Source organism: Amblyomma americanum, chromosome 2 (assembly GCF_052857255.1).
Source record: "Amblyomma americanum isolate KBUSLIRL-KWMA chromosome 2, ASM5285725v1, whole genome shotgun sequence".
Classification (NCBI taxonomy): domain Eukaryota; kingdom Metazoa; phylum Arthropoda; class Arachnida; order Ixodida; family Ixodidae; genus Amblyomma; species Amblyomma americanum.
Window position 1 is genome coordinate 76,433,270 of NC_135498.1, and position 23,284 is coordinate 76,456,553.

General features: G+C 47.4%; 2 protein-coding genes across 2 annotated transcripts in view; one reads left to right on the forward strand and one right to left on the reverse strand.

Annotated features, from left to right (window-relative positions):
• The window catches only part of LOC144121447 (high affinity cationic amino acid transporter 1-like), a 337,746-nt gene that overhangs the window by 177,175 nt on the left and 137,287 nt on the right, over positions 1–23,284 (forward strand). The gene's annotated exons all lie outside the window — the stretch shown is intronic.
• Positions 10,802–19,478, reverse strand: LOC144118335 (uncharacterized). Its single transcript, XM_077651289.1, has 3 exons — positions 19,212–19,478; positions 14,988–15,167; positions 10,802–11,249 (listed from the first exon to the last, which is right to left on the reverse strand). Exons 1-3 carry the CDS (start codon positions 19,476–19,478, stop codon positions 11,010–11,012), a joined length of 687 nt encoding a protein of 228 aa, XP_077507415.1. The 3' UTR covers positions 10,802–11,009.

Sequence of the window (23,284 nt, forward strand, 5' to 3'; positions counted from 1 at the left end):
TGGTCCATTCTTTCGACGTGTAGCAATATATTTTACAGTGTTTCCATCGCTCGCATCGAACAGTTAAGACTGCCTTACAAAACCAATGGAGAATGCCTTTAACGATAGCAAAAACGTTAAAAGCAAAACATTCAAGCCTGCCGACGGAAGATCTGCAGGTATATTGACTGTTATAGTGAAATCGTACAACGTATGAAAATAATGGCGCTCACAAAAACTTTGCTTTTCAAAAATGTTTTTTTCCAGAACTGTTGGGTATGTTCTTCGCTTCATTAGCGCCACGGTTTTAGAAAAGCCGGCTTCGCTGTTGGAGTCCACGTCTCCATTTGTCTCCATTTATTTTCGACCAATGTAATTATTTCTCCCTCTGTCTTTCGAGGATTTATCGGAAAACGATAGTTGCGAATACAAGGATGCTGAATCAGTCGGTCGCTGTGAGAAGGACGTCGTTACATCAGGTGTGCTTGCAGTAAACTCCTACTTACGGCCCTTACTTTGCGTGCTATCTTTATGCAGCTCTAATAATGACGGAAACGTCTTTCTCCATTCCGTCCCAGAGTGATTAAAGTCTCTCACAGGCAAACTTTCAGCTATGAAAAAGACGGCAAAAAATGCTTTTCAGATACATTAGCAATTCTACTATTTAGACAAGCATTTCTCGTTAGGAGAAGGCAGCTTAAATGTTTTGGTTGTATATTTCGAACGCGCACTCTAGTCATCGTCAACTAACTTTTATAGTTCTAGCAAGGAATGGCGTGGTTTGTCTAATTCACAAACTACTCCACCTCGACACCCAACAATATAGCTATGTCTTGTGCCAAGGTGTAGGTAGCTGCAGGTACTGCCAATAATCATCTTCATAATGCGGTATGCCCAAATGAGTTTGTTTCGCACCGAGCCTACGGTCAAACCATCGCAGACGTGGCGACCTCTATCCGCAGGCCTCTCCTACAACCATATAGTCAAAGTCAATGGTTCTGTTGTCTTTCTGAGAACACAACCTCCGCCACGCCCGTCCTGTAAACCTCAACAGCGCTATACAGCGTCGCTTCGCGCATTCCAGGCTTCATTTGCCCTTTAAAGGCTTCCGAGATGCGTTACCGCTTTCGCTCTCTTTCTCGGAGGCTTAAGAGCAGCTTCGACTCTCGTTTTAAACAGCGCGCACGCGTCGCGGTCATGACGCGGCATTCAGTCGAATCCTTCCCGAAAAGAAACAACAAACGACACAGCGCGAAGCCCGAGCATCTCAGGAAGAAAGGAAAAGCAACGCACAAACCAATTCACCCTAACGCTTCTCATATGACGGCGTGGTTTCACAAAAGCCTTACATTAGCCCCGTAGGAGCTCTGCGCGGCCTCTTCTGCAGGGCAGACGACGCGAATTCAGAAGGACGCGCTTGCGGCTAGCTTTTCGTGCTCCTCCATAATGTCGGGGTACTTTCCCGCTCATTTTCAGACATCGCCGCTGTTTAGAAACAGTCTTGGCGGCTCTTAACTTGCATCTTGGTTGCAGAGAGACGCTCGCTATATTTCTGCGGGCATACGTTGCTGCCGTTATAGTAACGCCACCTTTATGAGCGCACGTGCCGGCCTGTTTCTCAAATAAAAAAAAAATTCCTTGCGCTGAGGAGGGGCAAAAAGAAGAACCAGCGGATGTTCCGGTTCCGGCCGGCCAAGTAACGTCGCGTCTTTTCTCTGTCCTTCATGTCTCTCTCTCTCTCTTTCTATCTCTTTTCTCTCTCTCGGACTTTGCAAGCGTGCGCCGTAATGCGTGAGCGCCAGCGTACGCTGAAGCCAGCGCAAATTGCGAAGTACACAGAGTGTTGCGGTTTTCTCGAGTTCAGCGCGGAGGTTCTCTGGGATGCGAACGTCTTTTCAGTCGCAAATGGACGAGCGAACAGACTCAACTGGAGCTGTTCATCGCTCATAATGCCAGAGGCACTGAGAAAGAGACATTGATAGAAAGCCAGAGCGGAGGCAGAGGAGGACGATAACACAAGAGCAGGCGGGCACAAAAAAGAAGAGCAAGAATAAGGAGGACAGTTCCTGAAAACACGCCGCGAAGATTGCAGTTTTCGGTCTCCTGCTCCTTTTTTTTTTCTCGAACAAATTCTGCACGTGTTCGAATCGCGCTAAGATAATTCTACATCTGTATCTATATCTTCGGTATCTTTATCATCTGTATCTTCGCCTTTTTGAGTACATAATTTTTTTTTTTCGAATAAAACGTTCAGTTGCGAGTGAGCACTTCTGTAGTGTTGGCTTGTTCTCTGCCGTCTTCGTCTTTTTTGCGCACGTTAACCATGAATAATTCTACATATTTGATATATGTGTTCGAGCGGGCGTGTGCGTTTGTGCGTGCATGCGTGCGTTTTCTTTGGAGGCATTTGTTTAACCTAAGAGCTATACAAGAGTTTACAGCGTATACTGCCGCCGGCCTCGTCGGCAGAGGATTTCAGGAAAAAGAGCAATGCTCTGTAACCATAGACTCGTTTCCGAGAAGTGGTGTATTGGTGCAAGAAACATTAGTGGTGTGCATGTGCCTGAACAGATCACCCCCCCCCCCCAAAAAAAAAGTAAAAAAAACTGGCAACTTAGTTTAGAATTTATTAAAAAACGGGGCGAAATTTGGCACGTCGTTACAACTAAAAAGAATTGGAAAGCGCGTATTCCCGATTCGTCTCCCATACAAATTTTTAAAGGATGTCCCAACGCACCTTTGTCTTCATCCCCAAGTTCTGCATTGGTAACTTTGAAAAGAACCGTTTCGAGTCATCGCGGAAAAGTGCTCGCGGAAAAACAATCGGCAAAGTCTCAGCGCGAATGACACTCGCGGGAACTGGAAAAACAAAACCCCTCCGACAGTCGGGGGGGCTTGCGCAACTGCGCGCACAGTCTTGGACTTAATTAGGTTAGGTTAAGTTTCCTCGGGGTAAGAAGAAACGCGCAGCGATTGCTCGCTGTCTAGCACGAGCCAGGGTTTTGTTTTTGTTTTGTCTTTTTTTCCGTGAGCGTTGTGTGTGCCTACGGGCTGATTATTTTATGAATGACGACCGTGGTACAGTCAACAAGAAGAGGTGCAAGAACAAATAAAACACTCCGGTTCTGGCTGCCCCAAGCTGTGCTCGCGGATAGAGAGCTCGGGTTGTCAGGGAAATACGACGCGTACCCGTTTCTCCAGGCTATCTGCTTCTTCTTATTGAACATCATTGTTCAGCCTGGTTAACCTCTCGCTTGTAAATTATGATATGATGAAGCAGTAAGTTTCTCTTCAGCTTTCAAGAAGCGTAACTTCGCACACACCGCATGCGTGTTTCTTCCGCTTTTTCTTTTTCTTTTTTCTACTTCTTCTGCATGTACCCTATTTCTCAAATCTTTTTCACGAGATAAATCAGTAGATATCACGCTCGGCTACTGACTCGAAAGGCGCGGGTTCGATCCCAGCCACGGCAGGTGCATTTCGATGGGGGCGAAATTCTACAGGCCAGTCGTGTACTGTGCGATGTCAGTGGACGTTAAAGAACCTCAGGTGGTCGAAATTTCCGGAACCCCCTCATAGCCTGAGTCGCGTTGGGACGCTAAACCCCCAGTTACAAAAACCAAACAAATAAAATATTTTCGGTCGTTAGCATTTTAACTACAACAGCGCTTCTGCTGGTTGGGATGATCAGCGACCCAACATTTGTCGGCGCGGTATGTTTTCTACTGCGCATGCGCAAGCGGATAGAAAGTGCGTATTTCCAATCAGTCAACGGTGAAGCGCATCAACTTCCGGTTTCGCCGCGCGGTTAGTCTCAAAGCTTATTAAACAGCGATTTGAGTCCGAAACATCCCGAAGTGCAACCTGAATAAAACTTTTTTCAATTAATTATTTATCGTGAAGAATGTTTCTGCATGGAACCCTAAACACCAGCGGCATTTCTTTCTGACTGGGTGAATGACCCAAACTTCACTTTAAAAATCGACAATCCGCGACCGCATTCATTAAACCCACAAATATCCGCTTGTCAGCACCACAAGTGCCGCACCAGAAGCTTTTTTTTTTTTTTTGGAAGGGGGGGGGGGGGGGGTTATGAACCGCCCTTGGCGATCTCGATCTGTATCGGCCGCCGTCAGTTTTCTCCGCTTACCTAAAAACTGAGATAAATCCCCTAGAAACGCCCCTGCAGCTAACGCGCAGTGTAAGCTGTGCTGTTATCTGCTGCTGCTGTTGTTTTAGGCTCGGGCTAAAAAAATTACACGCGAGTTCCAGCAAACTGCGGTGTGCTATACTCTGCATTATGAGCCGCGTTGGTCTTCGTTGTCATTAAGCATACGAGCCTTCTCACTTCCCAACCTTCTGGAGGCATCTCGAAGCAAGAATTTTATTCGTGCACTTTGCCGCTCTTCTATTCCCTTAATTTATAATTTTTTAAATAAATTTTTTCGTGTATCACATACCGCGGATCAAACACGGTCCAAGGAGGAGAGGCAGAATACAAGCAAAATAATACAAACACCGTGGCCTTTGAAAAATAACATTCCTATTGACAAAGCAGATACCAAGAATGGACAACGCGTACTTATAGAAACCCAAATGAGTTGCTCAGTCGCGCATAAAGAATACAAGCGGCTCTTCCACATATTCTGAGCGGCTTTGACGTCAGTGTGACGTCACTGAGCTGCTCAATCCTGCTTGTTACGAAACTCGAATCCAAATACGACCATGAGTTTCCTCAGGTTAGCTGATCATGACGCCACCTGTGGGCGGGGAAGATAAAGCCTTCAGAAGCGCCCTAGAACTTTCCCTTCTCAACCACAGCCATCTTAAGAACAGCGCTGAGAATTTGTCCTGAATGCCACGAATAGCGTAAAGGTCAGCTAACATCTGAGTTCTGGAGCAATCTATGAGCCCGATTTGCATGCATGGAGGTTATGGAGAGCTTCGCCACTCACAATGTCAAAAAGCTGCCGTGAAGTCCTTACCAGCAGGATGACTGTCTCAGTATTTTGCTACGAGCTTCAGCATGAAACGTCGTATCGCGGCGCAGTAATAATTGTTTTTGGGGGGACAGGAAATGGCGCAGTATCTGTCTCATATATCGTTGGACACCTGAACCGCGCCGCAAGGGAAGGGATAAACGAGGGAGTGAAAGAAGAAAGGAAGAGAGGGGTGCCGTAGTGGAGAGATCCGGAATAATTTCGACCACCTGGGGATCTTTAACGTGCACTGACATCGCACAGCACACGGGCGCCTTAGCGTTTTGCCTCCATAAAAACTCAGCCGCCGTGGTAGGGTTCGAACCCGGGAACTCCGGATCAGTAGTCGAGCGCCCTAACCACTGAGCCACCACGCGGCGCAGTTAAGCGCCGTTAGGGGCCCCCTATCTCCCAATAGCGTAATATCACTGCCAGGGCAAACTAAAAATTTAGGGACAAAGGAGGAAAAACGCCAAGGCGCCCGTGTGCTGTGCGATGTCAGTGCACGTTAAAGATCCCCAGGTGGTCGAAATTATTCCGGAAACCTCCACTACAGACCTATTTGTTCCTCTCTTCTTTCACTCCCTCCTTTATCCCTTCCCTTACGGCGCGGTTCAGGTGTCCAACGATATATGAGACAGATACTGCGCCATTTCCTTTCCACCAAAAACCAATTATTATTAATTATTAGGGACAAAGGAAACAGGAGCAACGCCTTCACACTTGAACGGAAATGAAGAGAGAAAAAAAACACTAGAAACAAAAATACAATACAGAAGTTAAAACACGCCTACCGACCGCATCTATAATGAGGGGAAATCAGCGCCGAATAAAGAGGGGGGGCTGGGAGGACCGGAATGCATGGATAGGCAAATATTCTCGGGGACCAAGTCCCACTGAAGTTAAAAGCGATGGGACCGGGCAAGCAGGCGCACACGCACACAGACAGACAGGGACCACCCTCTGGCCCGAGGGTGTGGCTCCAGCAGTGAGTGTCCACGCACACGCACAAACGCACGCGCGCTCGCGTGCCTCGGTTTGCGCTCGGCAAACACACAAAGCGCTCATTTGCTGCCCTGCGCGCGAGCAAGCTCGGCCGGGCGCGAGGTGGCGCCGTCACCTCGGCGCGTAGGTGGTGGAAGATGACGCTATAGCACGCCGCTAATGAAGGCGTTTGCGGGGCTTAATTAATGCGCGCGCGAGGCGCTGAATCAAGGCAGCGCTGCTGTGCCTCGGAAATCCGCCAAATAGAGAGAGAGAGGGGGGGGGGGGGGGCGAAAGAGAGAGAGAGAGAGACAGGGAAAGGGTTCACTGTATGCACATACGTGTAAGCGGTGGAGAGGAATAAGAAGCAGAAAAGAAAAAGCGCGCGCCGGGCGTTGCACTATGTGTCAAGCTTGCAGAATAGCGCCTGAAAGGTACGCGTGGATTGGTCCACGCATGCTTGGGTTGCTGCATCGACGCCTAGAAAGCGACGAGTTTTCCGCGGAATTGCTGGTTGGTGCGAAATGGCGAAAGAGTAAGACAAGCAAGCAAGCTCGACGGTATAGCGGAGCAAGCCAAGTCGAGTCTCTCGGCTCGCGTGCCATTGACAGGCATTCATTCGACCTGTTCGTACGTTTTGTCGCTTTCGAGCCGAGGTCCCAGGTTCTCGGGTGTGGCAATTAAGCGCCTGTCACCGAGTATACATAGGTGTTCTTCGAAGAGCGCGCTTCCAGGGCTGAGTGCTTCTGGGATTTCGAGGTAGCGTTTGCCATAGTTCGTATCTCAGTTCAGGTAGGAATTTTGTAGGTTTAAAAGGAGACAAGCAAGTGAAAGCGAGCGAGCTTGAGCTTTTAAACGGTTCCATTGCTCGCGAAGCAGTGTGACCTTGAATTCGCTGCTCGAAAAAAAATTTTCAGTAGACGCGCCCCAAATGTGTCATGCATGTGCAATTATTTTCTTTCAGCGTTTAGCTTCGTCGTGAGGCGATAGGGATCACTATATAGGCTCCAGTTTAAAGGAATACCAGGGACCGTCGAAGTGCTTTAATCAAATCTGTGCCTCTTGAAAGATTTTAAATGAGAAGAGAACAAAAAAATTAAAGAGGACGCAGAGCCAAAAGCACACCATTGCTCGAGTTTTTAAGACGAAAGTGTTTGATCGGAGCAGCTGCAAAATTTGTCGGCGCAGTGTGTGGAAGTACAGACAGTCAGGTTTTCGCGCCGGTGACTCACAAAGGGAAAGCAGAGGTAAAAAGGACAAAGGTGAAGAGAAAGGGAAAAAGGATAGCTCTGGGAAAGAGGGAATCGAACGGGAAGAAAGGCTGCAAATGATACGCCCGCTCAAAGAGAGGAAAAAGTAGAAACAAGCAGGAAAGAAACACGATAGGTGCGCTCAGAGAAAGCGCTCCCCAACGAGGGCAGCTCGGAGCATCAAGGACAGATGATGTCGCGACTGTTGCGAGAAGCGGGGCGTAAATATAAATGGAAAGGAATGAAAAGGGGAAATAAAACAAAGCAAGCAGCAGCAAGCGGGCATAGCAACAGAGCTGCAGGGTATACTTGGTTGTTGCGCTGTATACAGCGTATAAACGGCGAGGCGAAGGTTGAAACGGGATGCGACCAATCTCTCTCCCTTCAACCCTTCACGACGCGAGCGGTGGCAGAGGTCTCGAGTGATTGGAAGCAGTGGAGCGCTTCATATGGGCCGCGCTTGTCAGCTTGGCCCGCGACCTCCCACTCCCACCCGTCCACTTCAGAGGCCGGGCTGCGTGCGTATTCAGGCCGCGGGCGACGCTTTTTGGGCCGGTCGATGGAAACGGCTGTCCAGATGCCGGCACGGGACTGGCAGTGGCGGGGAATCGCAGTCGCTGCCGAGCTCCTCCACCCGAGTGTGTGCGCTGGTGGTGGTGCTGCTCTTGATGTTGCCACAACGCCGGCGAGTGGCAAACGTTGCCCCAAAGCGGCCTCTCCTTGGCCTGTGGCTCAGCAACCCACTATGCGCAGTGGAAGAAACGAGTCGACCAGGGAACGACGGCGGATGCAAACTGACGCTGCGGCTGCCACGGCTGTGCCCGATGGCCCCAGGGATCGTCGAGAGTTGCCATTGAGCCACGCCCCAGCTTAACGTGCTCTTTTATTTTTTCCCATGACAAATGAGTGAAAGAGAGAAGGAAAGAAGGGGGGCAGAAGGAAAAAGAGGAAAGAACAGGAAGAAAGAAAGAAAGAAAGAAAGAAAGAAAGAAAGAAAGAAAGAAGGAACGGTAGAAAAGAAAGAAAGAAAGGGAAAGAGAGAGTAAGAAAGAAAGAAAGAGAAAGAGAGAGAAAGAAAGAAAGAAAGAAAGGAATAAAGAAAGAAAGAAAGAAAGAAAGAAAGAAAGGAAGAGAGGGAGGGAGGTAGAAAAAAAGAAAGAAAGAAGGAAAGAAAGGAAGAAAGGTAGAGAAAGAAAGAAGGAAAGAGATAAAGAGAGAAAGAAAGAAAGAAAGAAATATGCTTTTTAGCCTAAACAGAAAGCAAGAAGAGCATTGCAAAGCAACCGACAAAAAAGGAAGGCTACGGAAATATAGAGGTAAACTTTGCTGTGAAACACATGTATAAAGACAGGGAAAATGGAAAATGCAAACAATAGAATGACGAAAAACAGCAACATCGAGATTATGAGGGCTAGAAACGGCGGATTCGGAGCTGGAGACAGGGATGGGGCGGGTGGGGCCAAGATGCTGAGTTTTTGGGTTCCTACCGGCCGGAATCAAATCCTATGATGCAAATGTTTTCAGTCATTCTAGTGCTGCTGAACTCAAGGTCGCGGGTCGAATCCCGGCCAAGGCGGCCGCGTTTGATGTAGGCGAATTTCAAAAACGGCTCTATGAGGTGTTCGGCGCGGTTCAGGTGTCCAACGATATATGAGACAGATACTGTGCCATTTCCTTCCCCCCCCCCCAAAAAAAAAAAAAAACCAATTATTATTATTATATGGGGTGTGAGGTCAGTTCCCGTTAAATTGCGATTCCGGGCTCTCCGCCAAGATCAGCTCTCGATGATAGTTCATGAGCAGCTTTGGGACGTTATTAACATTCAACCTGCCTTACGTGCTACGCCCATTCGTAATAGAACGTAGCGTAGCGTAGCGTAACATACACAGAAAATCTGGAAAACTGCATTTCTTCAACGGGAAGATGTTCATGGACTGAATTTTTTTGGCAGATTGTAAGATCGCACAGTAACAATTTATATATCTGCATATCTCTCCATGTCGTTTTCTGTTCTTCAATGTCAGAAACGCACCCTATTGGTTTACTATGGCAGTCCTTATTACTCGTTACGAGCGCAGGACAAACTTAAAAAGCAAGATTTTGCTACGCATCCTAAGATTGGACCTCACAAGTAAAACAGATGTCTAAGAAAGCTGGATTTGAGCAGCAGCATTGCCTAACATAAAATGTCGTAACACAACACAGCATTTGCGAAACTCTGTATGCAAATGCGTGCTCGATCGGCAGCCAGATTACGGAAGTGAAGAGACTCAGGTGCCACCTGTCGGCTACGCAGCGTACTATCAGGGATGCCCAGCAACTTGCTTTTCCCCACCCTATCCATGCTTTTAGGACCCTTGAGCATTTCGACTCGATGGCGCGAGTGGCGTAAGAACATTTCCTTATAAGAACATTTCCTCTTATAAGAACATTTCCAGTGACTCCATTAAACCCTAACCGGCGCTGTGGCTCAGTGGATATGTTGCTCGGCGGCTGACCCGAAAAAACGCAGGTTCGATCCCCAAAAACCTATTATTATTATTATTATTATTATTATTATTATTATTATTATTATTATTATTATTATTATTATTATTATTATTATTATTATTATTATTATTATTATTATTATTATTATTATTATCCCGGCAGCGGCAGTCTCATTTCGGTGGAGGCGAACTGCTAGAGGCCCGTGCTCTGTGCGATGTCAGGTGGTCGAAATTATCCGCAGCCCTTCACTACGGCGTCCCTCATAGCCTGGGTCGCTTTGGGACGTTACAGCCCATAACACCAAACCAAAATCTACTAAACTATAGATTTATTGAAGTAAACATAGTGACAGAGTTTGATGCATGGCCACCATGCAAAATTTCGCAAGTCAACTGGCGACGTCAGAGCGGCACTATAATGCACTCCTTCTAACAAGACTCAATTTTGCTAGATAGTTTTGTGTTTGCACTGCCTGTTGAGCCACCATTCATAATTTGCAGCCGCATAACGTGCCTTGAACCTGCTTTGTGAGCTACGGCCACTCACAGCATGCAGCATCAATCATGCAGAGCGTCCTAACAACAACATGATTATCTGTGTGAGGTGAACAAATATTTCCTAGGGCTTTTTAGTTGAAAACAAGGCTATACAGGGTGTTTCATTTAAGGTTTTACACAATTTTGAAAAGTATGCATTTTCAGGTAGAAGAGCAGTTATTTAGGCATTGCATTTTCAGCGATGTGGTACATCAGAATGCAGCTAAGAGGTGTTAACTAGCAGGGTGTTTAACTAATATTGAATTGCTAACTTTTCAAATATTGCTGTTAGGCTCCTTAATTATTGAGAGGCGCGCAGTCCACCGTAAATAATATCCACATCAGCTTTTAGAATTTTGATAACGCAGTTACCCTCGGTACTGTGGCCCAAAAAATATTGGCTATATCGCGCCAAAATACATGCGTTTCCGATAGACTTGCAGACAAAGCAACCTCTCCAGTGCACATAACTCGTCGAAAGAGCCAAAATTTGTTGGGCCACAGCGCCGAGGGTAACTGCGTTTTGCCGAAAAAATCGCACTTCTAACTTAAAAATCCTGTTTTCAAAAATTATGTTGCGTTAGGTGTAACAGCCCGTATATTTCGCGCCAAAAATCAATGGGAACATCTGGAAGCAAAAATCCGTCGTTAGGTTTACTTGCGGTCAGCGCTCATCGATGTACCGGTAGAAACTGTGGTTTAGTGATGCGGAAAAAAAATCTAGTTGAGCAGCCCAGCTCGTGCTCAATCACTGGCTAATGGTCGCTGCACTGTCACCAGCAGGCAGATGTTTAAAGTATGCTTCTGTATTCCGTGTCGATCCGGAAGAAGTTGAAGGCAGCGATCTTGCTAATTTCGTTGTCCGCCATGAAGGCGCTCACGTTGAAGGCCGCGCGCAATGGTATGAAGGTGAAGTTGCCCTGCTTGAACTCGTAGCGTTGCTCGAACTGGATGAACGCAAACCGGTGCGAACCAGTGCTCGTCGCCGGCGTCGGAGGGCTGTACGCCGCCAGCACTTTCCCCGCCTGCACCTGCGCAAGTCGTAGCCATTTTTGTAACAAGTTGGACGAATAACTTCCGAAAGCAGAATAGCCACCAAACACTTCCGTGTGTGTGTGCGCGCACACACACACACAGCAGCCGTCAAAATTATCTTCGTATATGCCGCACCTTGAGGTGTGTGTGTGTGTGTGTGTGTGTGTGTGTGTGTGTGTGTGTGTGTGTGTGTGTGTGTGTGTGTGTGTGTGTGTGTGTGTGTGTGTGTGTGTGTGTGTGTGTGTGTGTGTGTGTGTGTGTGTGTGTGTGTGTGTGTGTGTGTGTGTGTGTGTGTGTGTGTGTGTGTGTGTGTGTGTGTGTGTGTGTGTGTGTGTGTGTGTGTGTGTGTGTGTGTGTGTGTGTGTGTGTGTGTGTGTGTGTGTGTGTGTGTGTGTGTGTGTGTGTGTGTGTGTGTGTGTGTGTGTGTGTGTGTGTGTGTGTGTGTGTGTGTGTGTGTGTGTGTGTGTGTGTGTGTGTGTGTGTGTGTGTGTGTGTGTGTGTGTGTGTGTGTGTGTGTGTGTGTGTGTGTGTGTGTGTGTGTGTGTGTGTGTGTGTGTGTGTGTGTGTGTGTGTGTGTGTGTGTGTGTGTGTGTGTGTGTGTGTGTGTGTGTGTGTGTGTGTGTGTGTGTGTGTGTGTGTGTGTGTGTGTGTGTGTGTGTGTGTGTGTGTGTGTGTGTGTGTGTGTGTGTGTGTGTGTGTGTGTGTGTGTGTGTGTGTGTGTGTGTGTGTGTGTGTGTGTGTGTGTGTGTGTGTGTGTGTGTGTGTGTGTGTGTGTGTGTGTGTGTGTGTGTGTGTGTGTGTGTGTGTGTGTGTGTGTGTGTGTGTGTGTGTGTGTGTGTGTGTGTGTGTGTGTGTGTGTGTGTGTGTGTGTGTGTGTGTGTGTGTGTGTGTGTGTGTGTGTGTGTGTGTGTGTGTGTGTGTGTGTGTGTGTGTGTGTGTGTGTGTGTGTGTGTGTGTGTGTGTGTGTGTGTGTGTGTGTGTGTGTGTGTGTGTGTGTGTGTGTGTGAGAGAGAGAGAGAGAGAGAGAGAGATACGTTGCTCAGATCGTTAGCAACTAAAGAAGATATGCCGCAGTGAACATTTATTGCAACAATGAATTTTCTTCTGAAACTTTGGTTTCCGCTGCTGTGGGCTGTGACGTCATAACAGTTCAAAGAACCTCCACAAGAGACGCATACTTTTAGAAAGGCAACGCATTCGAAGCTCCATTGTTTGCTGTCATTCGCAGAGGACCACTGCAAGTGACTTGCCCACGCTGCAGACGACAGACCGGTGAACACGTCACTGTTCTGCGACCACACGTCGCTTTTGAACGGTCCTTCGACCTAATAGCACGCGGAAGCTGATACCGAAACTATAGGAGACAGCGCTGTAATCAAGTATTCGACACTCGAGCATACCTTCTTCGCACGAGGCAAAGGTGGACAGCTTGCGAGCTCATTTTTTCTTCGATTTCTAGTTATGTACTATGCACGAAGACTATTTAATAACAAAGACATGACCAGTATAACACCTTAATATGCCCTATTTATGTCATATATCAATTTCAACGCAGCTAGACGTTGTACTTTACATTTCATGGCACTGGCATCAGCGCAGCTTAAAGACTTGAGGTAGCCTGCATGTCCTTCTCCTCTCCGTCTGTCATTCTGCAGTCATCTTCAGTGAACCCAATATGCTTCCTGAAGCCTATAGGCTTGAGCTTCAATACAAGAATTGCTTGCCGTCCCAGCATGGAGCCAGAAAATACAGCAGGACTAGATATTTCCTTTCAGGCCACATCTTTTCTCGCTCAGAGAACACATTTTTATGTATTGTGGGCAAGGAAGAGAGAAATAAGCTTCGGCAAATTTTTCTGACAGCGCAGAATCTGATTGCCTTTAACTGGCTTGCCGTCGTAGGCTTCATCAGGAGGAGACTTCGCGGCAGAGCTCACAAGATTCGGTCGTATCAACCTCATAGAGCTTATAATGCGATTTTTGGTCGCAATGAGATGACGTACGGAGCTGGAAGTGTCAGAAGCTGTCAGAAAGCTTGAAAGTAATCACGGATGATCCTCAGAACCATTTCACGATGGCATTTCAATGGCCGAAAGTTGGCCTGTCTTCTCTAAAGAGGAAGAAAAAAAGATTAATTTTGTCTTGATCATTTCGAGCCGCATTGCGGAGAATGGTTCGGTAAGAGTACGTCCAAGTGAAAGGCAAGTCTTATCGGAGAAACCAATGTCAGATGAAGTTTTTTTTTAGTTTTCCTCGGAAAGAATACGGAGGCGCTTGTGTGCTTTGTGTGTGCGTGTGTGTAGAAGAGGTGGCCTGAGCTGATTTACATTTGACAAGGAAAGGGATATTGAAATACACCGGTGATAGTGAAAGAGGCGTCTACCGCCTTCCTCGGCGAGATTCGGTCGCTAAGAACGAAATAAACCCGGCGGACGCTCTGACGTAACGCAGAGGGTGGTTGACTAACTATACGCAACTGGATGTTTGTAAAACTTAACTCACGCGGAAAATTAAATTTCCATTTTCGAAGAGCTAACGCTGTGATATTCTCGGCAAAAGTCGCAGATTTTTTTGTTGTGGTTGCACGGGCAGATTTTGGTTGTTTTTCTATCCTTTTAATCACCTCTGAGTACATATGGTAACCAGTGACGAAATTAAGATAACTTTCTTTTACACAAGAATACTTTGTACTCGACAGCGATGCCTTGCTTGCGAGGTATACAGCGGCAGGAGTTAAGAGAATGAACTCCAAGAGGAGATAAACGTAGGCAGAGGTGGAAGAAAATAATTTTGGTAGATGAGATAATGAAGTGCGAATGTGCAGTCTGGCCAGCAGCAAGCGTCGGACAGGTTTGGCTGGGAGGTAAGGGGGGGGAGGCGTTTTCACTGCAATGGGCGCGGCTGATGATGGTAACATGAACAATAGTTATATGTAATAATGGTAATGACGATGATAAAGCTAATGAAGACGGCGATTCTTATACCGGGCTATGAGTAGCCTCCGCTCCAACACTAGTCCAAGACAGCAGCCTCCAAGATTAGGGTTATAACAATACGGCAAAATGGGCTGGTCATTGATAGTTCATGTTTGAAAATGCACTGCGCTAAAAGAACGCTTGACAGGAAACAATTCACACCTCCTTCGTCCCTCGTTCTGTTCAGGCTTTATATCTTCAGATGTGAAACAAACGCTATGGTGGGTACTGTGCTCCACCCATACCATAAGATAACGTAACGTAACATAACACAACATAACATAACGCCGCCGCGCTGGCTCAGTGGTTATGACGCTCGGCTGCTGACGCGGAAGACGCGGGTTCAATCGCGGCCACGGCAGTCGAATTTCGACGGAGGCGAAATTCTAGAGCCCGTGTGCTGTGCGATGTCGATGCACGTTAAAGAACCCCAGGTGGTCGAAAATTTCGGAGCCCTTCACTACGGCGTCCCTCATAGCGTGAGTCGCTTTGGGACACAACACAACAAAACACAATACAACATTCAAATTCCACGATGGGCAGGTTGCGATGACGTCACAATGCTATACCGCCTCACGCGCCACGCGTCGCGGGTGACGGCGATCGACATTTCCGCTTCCACGTACCCTTTAATGAACAAAAAAGTAAATAAATAAATAAGAAGCCAACTTCTCGGACCTGATTAGCTGAATGGCTCGCTACCGTACGCAGCACCGTGTGTTTTTGGCTACACGTATGGCACCCGTGTCAGGGCACGGACCTTGCTTGCCGGTATGTTGACGACGAGCCAGTGCAGCCAGGAACGGTACCTGGGCTTGGCTGCCGAGGGCGCATCCACATCGAGCAAACACAGCGAGGAGAACTTCCCGCTCCTGACGTCGAGCTGGACGCGTGGGGCGAATGCCACATCGCTCGGCTCCAGTTCGTTGCCCATGTCCACCTGAAAGGGCAGAAAGGAATGGAGGATAGGCTTGAAATTATATAGCGACCCCCGACGCTGAGAGGTGCGCTACCCGAGCCCAAAAAAGTAATTTGAAGGATGCAAGAGCGGATGACGATCCGGCGTGCAAGCCTTAAAATGAAATTCTGCTTTGAAAGCGGTACATGTCATTCTTGACTATTTTCCAGCGATGCTAACCGAAAACTGCATGTTTGCCTGCTCAGTAGTGAGGATGCTACCAGTGTCAGTGTTAGGCTGGAGAGGACGCGTGTGTTTTGAAAACTTCCATATCTACAGCGCTAAAGACGGGACAGAAGGAACACACACAAGTAACACAACAGAGCGCTGACTGACAACTGATTTTTATTGGACGGCCAGCAAGCTTTTATGCTTACTGGCTACCAGAAAGGAAAGAAAGCACAAAAACAACAGAAAAACATGCACGAAAGTAACTAGTGCCGGCGGAAATATGGCACATGTCAAATCTCGCAATCAAGATACTTCATTTCTCTCTGTGACAATGCTATTGAAGGCGCGCTTATACAAACATCCTGAAATCCTGCAATCATATGTGCCTCCATTATTTCTCTTGTCAGAGCATCACGATGTTTTCCTATCACGCTGCATTCTCTGTATTTAGCGGTTCACAGGCTTTGTTATCACTTTCTTCCGTTTCTTCTGTTTTTCAATCCCTACAATGTGTGGCTACATGGCCTTAAGGGGCCACACGTGCGACGTTGTCATTATGCTCTTTTAATCTTTTGTTGAGACAGCGGCCCGTCTGTCCAACGTACCTCTTCCCACAGGACATGGGCAGAGAATAGGCGACCCCTCTTTGACAGGTAAAAAAATTTTCACCGTGTTTAACTGGACACCCGCGCGGTTCAAAATTTCTGCCATTTACCTTCTTGCACATGCTAGACAGTTTCTCTGCCGCTGAGAACACGAAAAACGTACTTTTGTTATGTTCCTTACGGCGAGTCTGTACTGTGCTCACCTTTGCGTGAACACAGTCTTACCCGAGCTTACCTTGTTGCTCGGCAACTCGGTTACAGAGTAGTACCTCGGGTAAGCTCGGAGCAGCGTCGCGCAAGCTGCGCGAGAAGTTGCTCGCGAAGAGGAACATGGTCGCACTACGGGTGGCTGTGACAGGAACAGCCACCTGCCAGTGCTGTGGCAAATCACTTAACAGCTGCGCCACTTCGCTGGTAGTGGTATCAGGACTTATCGCCCTCTATGAATGTTGGGTATGGAATGACCAATTCTGCATATACGGGCATTAATCCTCAGACGTCCGAATGATGTGCGGTTTGGCGGACAACGTGAGCCAAGTTACACACACAGAATGCCTCAGACATAATCAACCGCAAATGCACCAACGCAAACAGCAGTAGTGCACAATTCTTTCGCATTCATAGCATGTAAGAAGACTTAAGCGCCCCCAATAGTTTTTTTTTTTTACCAGCTGGCTTAGGTAACGACAAATAACCTCATCAATCGGTTGCTTGTTAGTGTGCTAGGGCATGCTATTCAGGCCTGGCATTCGTCTTGCAGTCGCTCCGAGGGGCATCGCGAAATGAGGCCGCAATCTATTCTTCAGTGGATTATGCGTTAGAGCGGAAATCTTGCTGTAAACGAGAAACAGTGACCATGTTCTAGGAGACACTTCGTGAATACTTTAGTGCACGGTTGGGATAAATGCTCTGAGCGCGCATTCTGGAGAAGTCTTAGGAGTTTGCTAGCAGGAATCTTTCCTAGAGCGCGGTACGGGCTCTTACCTACGGTAAACAACGGCCCGGACCGCGACCTGTTTGCTCTGAATGTTTATTCTGCGCCAGTGAAAGAAATTGTTCCCCTCGCTATACATGAATGATGTAGTGAATCCTGCACGAAAGCTCATGTGGTTTCGAGCGAATTGATACTTTACGATGGCTTAAGACCGCTACAAGTTGAAAATACAAGTATTCAAATAGAGGTGCCGTTAACGTAATGTGCCATTTGAACGAAGGGGACGAATTTTTTGGTCAAACAAACTTTCGTGAAATCTCCGCTGAAACATCCTTCTGGTTACTGAAGATGTGTTTCAGCTGAAAGAATTTCAGCACATTGCAGCTTTGAGCTTAGCGCACATTTTGGAAAACACGAAAAGGGCGGAAAAACGCCCTTCAAAAAGGTACAGTATGCGATCGCTATTGAATGCAAACAAGATTTTTTTTCAATGCGTTTTGTAAAAGCACAGTTGTCGGGAATCGAGATTGACCAGTCTTCCACTTCGCACCCTTTCCTGTTTCCTCGTCATGCCTAGCACGCTCAAAAGGCTCCTTTCCACCGCCCCATCGAGTGAAACGTCATCAGTGACTTAATCATTGAGTAATTTTTTATAACTTCTTTATTCATCTCGCCGAACCACCACTTCCAATCATGCAGCTCGCGAAGGACAGGGGTGCCGACGCTACGCGGCCCTGCTTCGTCAGGAACTGCTGCGCGATGTTCATGATAGGGCTGCTGGCAGGTACAGAGCTGGTCAAAAGCGTTCAGGCCACATGGTCTGCTTTTGAGCAGCACAGTCGGGCCCTTACGGCACATATAAGGCCATCAAAGGTCGTCAGGAGTGAGGATGAGACGCCTCCTCCCCCTCCATACAATTTGAGCTTTGTGGGCTTTGTAAGTGCCCTACTACACGGCTCGAAAGCAGACCTCACGGCCTAAGAAGGGCTTTTGGTCGACCCTGAATGCGAATAATTGCCGTTTCAAAGCCTTTACACGTAGATTTGTTACAAGAAGACGGAGCAAGCATTAAAGACTCGAATGAAAGAGAGTCAACTTTGAATTGTGATTCATCGTTCTCTGCTTCGTGTGGAGGTGTGGTATTTCGTTTCGTTCGTGACAGCACGACATAATCACGGGGTGACTTGTATGTTGTTAAAAGTGTATCGTAAGGCGCATTAATGTACCGCTTCCGCATTATGCGGAATTTTTCTCCGCGAAACTTCACGCAGCGTATTGTGAAAGTACGAAGCTTGCGAATCTTCGCAGCGCCATACCTTCCCTTGCAAAACCACCGGTTTATAAGTAGCGGAACGTATAGCCTAAAGTACTTGCTGTAATCTTATTCTAAGAAATAATCAGAAGAAGAAGCAATTTTCGAATAAATGTCACACAAAGTTCAACGAGAGAGGCACTAATGTGTTCATAAAAGTTGAAAGCCTGTGGCGACCTGCAAGCATTGTCACCGTTTGAGGCGCATAAAAGTAGCGTCGAATTCTCCAAGTTGACAACAGTCTCAAAGGGGAATGCAAAGATTCAGCACAAAACCATAGCATTTTCTCAGAAATGCCCATTGCACGGTACCAGAGTGCCCTTCTCTGTGATATTAAATAATAGGTTCACACCACGCGAAGGAACCATTTGAATGCTGCATATTGCCATCGCTGCATATAAAATAGTAGCGGCGGTCTCATTTTAATTTAGCCAACTTTCACCCGAGCGAATATTTTCCCTGAAGTTCATGCAAGTAGGATTTCGCAGTACCACGCGTTTTGAAGCGAAAAGCTTCACTACGCTAGGTAAAGCAGTCGTCGCGTAGGCCGGAAAATGACCTTGAACGACATTCAGCCCAGCCATGTTAGCCGTGTATGACCATATGTGGTACAATTATGGTGTGAAACCCTTGACCCCTGACCTTTACCTTTGACCTTGAGTTGACCTCTGACGTTTTCCTTTTGACCTTTGACGTTGGGGGACATTTGGATTGACCTTTGACCTCAAGAACATCCGATGGGGTGACGTGAAGCCACGCGATGACATCCGTTGGGGGTGTCGTAAGACCATGTGATACGACGTCATAGCCACGTGGTCATGTGGGTATATATAGCACAGCTGTCGCGAGCGAGTAGCGGAGCTGCCATCGACGAGCCTCAGACGCCTAGCAAGAGCCCTTGCTTTTCTCTGTATCTCAAGCTTAGCCAAGTTAAGCCACTGCCAATTTTTGTTTCTGTTTTTTGTTTTGATCACGAATATCCCCAGAAGCGTGGGTCTCGTTACCTTCCGGTTCCCGGGGTAGGTGACCTTGAGTGTACTATTGGGCAGCGTGGGAACCAGGTCCGGTATGATGCGCATGCTCCTGGCCTTCTCCAGCGGCGACTGGTCGCGCATGCTGGCAGGGCCCACCACACCGTCGAGCACGTCTTCGCCTTGCTCCTCCAACACGGTGTAGCCCAGGGCGCCCTGAGCTGCACTCGACGACACCAGCGACGCGCACAGCACCAGCAGGAGCGCCGACACTGTCCCCGGTTTCGCCACGGCTGGCATTCCAGTCAACAACGTTGTGAATGTTCGCCTGTTGTGAAATTACACACACCCACGCGGGATGATTATATAGGATTTAGTGATGCGTGCCAAAGAGAAGGGCGCGCTGTGCGCAGGTATCCGCATAATTAGAAACAAATATTCAAGAAGACGCAATGAATTTTAACTTAGTTTGAAAGGACCGTGACGAAATTTGAAACGCATTTGATTGCAGTTAACAATGCAATGCTCCAATGGCATTGATGAAGTCGGAAAGGAATGTACTCACAAACCTCACCCAGCGGAGAAATCCCTGGTGGCCACACCGAAGGAGGAAATAACCGGAAATGGCAGAGTGATGTCTAACGATGAGAGAGGAATCTACAGTTGAGTCCTCCTTCAGGGTGTGAACCAACGTGCCTGACCATAAAATTTTGGTCTTCTTCTACGTCCACTTCCTTCGGTTGTCCCTCGTGCCTATGCCGCTTTCCTTCATCAGTGACTGGCCGTTTGTGTTGTTGTTATAATCAAAAAGAGATTGGTTCGTGCCACTACGTGATACTGGCGGAGAATCGTGCCCTTCAGAAATTACGCAAAAAATTAATGCAGGACTTGGAATATAGAAAGCAAAAGTTAAATTCTGTCAATGAGAAGAGTTATACGCTTATGGCAAGTCTTCGAGTAAACAGAAAAAAATAAGTGAACTAGGTGATGGGCTCTGAGGTGAAATAAATCATAATTACAGAAAGGAGACGGCCCAATCAAGTCCGGTGTTCAGAATTTGGAGAAAGCTGGACAACAAAGGTTGTTTTTGTTCTTGCTCGGAACTTCAGCTCTGCGGTGAATTGGCGCGTACTGATCTAGGGTGACTGACCAGGGTTTGGCCTACAGCAACAAGAAAAGAGATAAAAGACCCAGTGAGTGATATCCGAAAAGATTATCACTCACGGCAAAAAAAAAATGGCTGGCGGTTTAGCATTGCTAAGAACGAAGCATTGTGTGAAAGCGCAGTTTTTTCTTTAGGTGGGCACTACCCACCTGCAACGCCAACGCTAATTTACCCAATGGACACCTATTGCTATTGCCTATTGCCGGCAGTCTATTGCTTTAGTGGCGCATTTCTGCCACAACGTTGCGAAAGACAATGCATGCAGCGCCCATCTATTACCACCGCCACGTACCTCAAAGCGGGACTGAGGCGCCCGCTGACAGAGGGAGCCAGTTTGCCCCTTTCCTTTTCACAAAATCAACGGAGTCTACAACGTTGCCACCGCCCAAACAATGAACGACGGCGGCCTATTGCTGCAGTGCCGCGTTTCTCCCACAACGTGATCACCGTCAACGGATGCAGCTCATGTCTGTCTCTACCGCCACGTAGCTCAAAGCGGGACTGAGCCAGTCATGCGCGTTTCCTTTCCTTTCGTGACTGCCTCATAGGCTTCACGTCCACTTGAGGATTTTTCATGATTGGACGCTAATGGTGTTTTTTGCTCACGGATGGAAGTTGATGAAGACAACGACGCCAATGCACAGCGCGAAAGTGTGGCTGTTTTTCCATTCAACTGAGGACATCATCATCATCATCATCGTCATCGTCAAACAGCCTTGATTGGCTGCGGCGATAGCATAGTGCTCTCGTGCAGTGGCCAGCGAAGCTGGTCTGTTCGCGCCGCCGCGTGTTCGAAACCCAGTCGCGATGATATTTATTTTATTGCTGCAGATATCTGAGAGGTATTAAGATTCGCAGTTTGAAGCTTCAGAGACCCATCGGCTTTGCGAGGATTGCTAGTGAAGTAGCCTTTCGCACTAACAGTAGGTTTACAATAAACAGTAGAACTATCCAACAGTACAAGAACCCCTTGCACCTGTATGCTGTGTCAGCTGCTAGTTGTCTGTGCGCTGTACGATGTCAGTGCAGAATCCCAGGTGGCCGAAATTAACAAGTAGTCCTTCACTACGACGTCCCTCATAGACCATGTGTCGCTGTGAAACGCTAAACCCCATATACCACATGTACATGCCAAGGATACCATTCGATACCATACTTAACCACCATAATTTACCATACGGCACCTTACCGTACCTTACCGTACCTTGCAATACCGTACCATAGCATACCATGTCTATTTTTGAAACAATGGAGAATTTTTAAAATTTGACAAATTCTTCATTCTTCGGATGCAGACTGCGAGGATACCATCAATAGCTGATATTTGCTCATAGCTCATCTGCCTGTGCATTTATTATCTCTCTCGCTCTCTTCGTCCCTTCCTGCACGCTGCTTTCATACTAGCTTTGGCACATTTTCTGTGCCTGATCGTCAACAATCACTTTTCAATCTATTTGTTGTCTATGAGTGTAATCTTGCTCTTCAGTAACGACACAGTGCTGGTGGGCGCAAAGTCATCATGTAAAAAAAAAAACGCGCGTCTCTGTGGAACGTTAAACTTCATATACCACATGTATTTACCATACGATGCACGAATGAGCGAAGTTCCTGCAGTTGCTGCCTGCAGTACAGGCCTGTGACACAAGGGCTCTGTCACTCGTCGTGTACAGCTTCGTTATCAAGCGCAGAGTGTAATCTTGTCTCGCATGACCGGTGTGCAACCAATTGGGTCAAACTCTCTTCTTCTCACAAATGGAATAAGATTCCTGTACTTGTTCAGGCATTTTTCGTTTTGCGACGAAAAATTTGACCATCTTCCCACGCACACGAAAGGCAGGACATCACTTGAGCTCTCGCGAGAGGCACATTGCGTGTTTTACTGCCCTCAGGTGCATGTTTTAAATGTAGGTCAGCAAAAAAAAAAAGAAAATACTAGACGAGAAGTGAAGGTTGTAATCATTCTTATGCTGCATGTGGACGACGTGATATGACTGGATCAACTATAACATCGCTTGGCTCGCGAAGGAGTCTGTAGGTAATATCGAAATGCGACTACCCTGGCACTGAAGTTAATATAGGAAGCCCATGATATCTACGAATGACCAATATGGCGCACAGACTTTGGTTACAGGCAATGTATGGGAAAAATATAAAGAATGAAATATAGATGCTACTGCTGAAAATAACCTGGTGAACGCAAAAGTTACTTCAAAGCCCAAATCTTCAAGCACGTTAAAAACTAAAGGTGTCAGAACACTCGCAAAAACAGAGTACTTTTTTTAATATTTCACAGAATTTCGCGCAGAACTGACCGCTTGACCTCTTTTCAACAACACTGCTAACACTCCTCCTCCACCCCCCCCCCCCCCCCCCCCCCCTGGCCTCTCTCCTCCCAGTCTCGCCTTTTTGTTGTGAAAAAAAAGAGAGAAAAAGCGTGAAGGAGTGTACGTAACCCATTTATTTATCTCGTTGCTAATCGTGTATGCAACTTTCCTATTCAGAAAAAAATAAGAAGAATATCCTCAACGCAACGGAACCACAACTGCGCCCCCGTTTTGCCAGCGGACTCCCCTACGCTGACACGTTTGCATCTTTACCAGAAGCCGCTCTGTTCTCATTCATATCCCCCTTCAAGCAGCCTCGGCCAGTTCTATCTAGTACACAACACAACCACAGCTGACTGCCGCCCACTCGGTACGGGACATTGTTTCCTTCCCAGCCTCGCTTAATTGTGCAAGCCAGGCCATGCAAGCGGGCTTTCGGTGCGGCTCGGCTCGGCTCGTTCAGGCTTGATTCGGCCACTCCCGAGCATGCCGGGAGCGCACACGCGAATTTGTCCCCCGAGACCATTTTTCGAGAGAGCTGCACATCGCTCCAGCCAGCTAAGAAACGTCTCGTTTGAAATCGTATTCGTGCGGCGTTAGTGGAAGGGAGGAAGAAA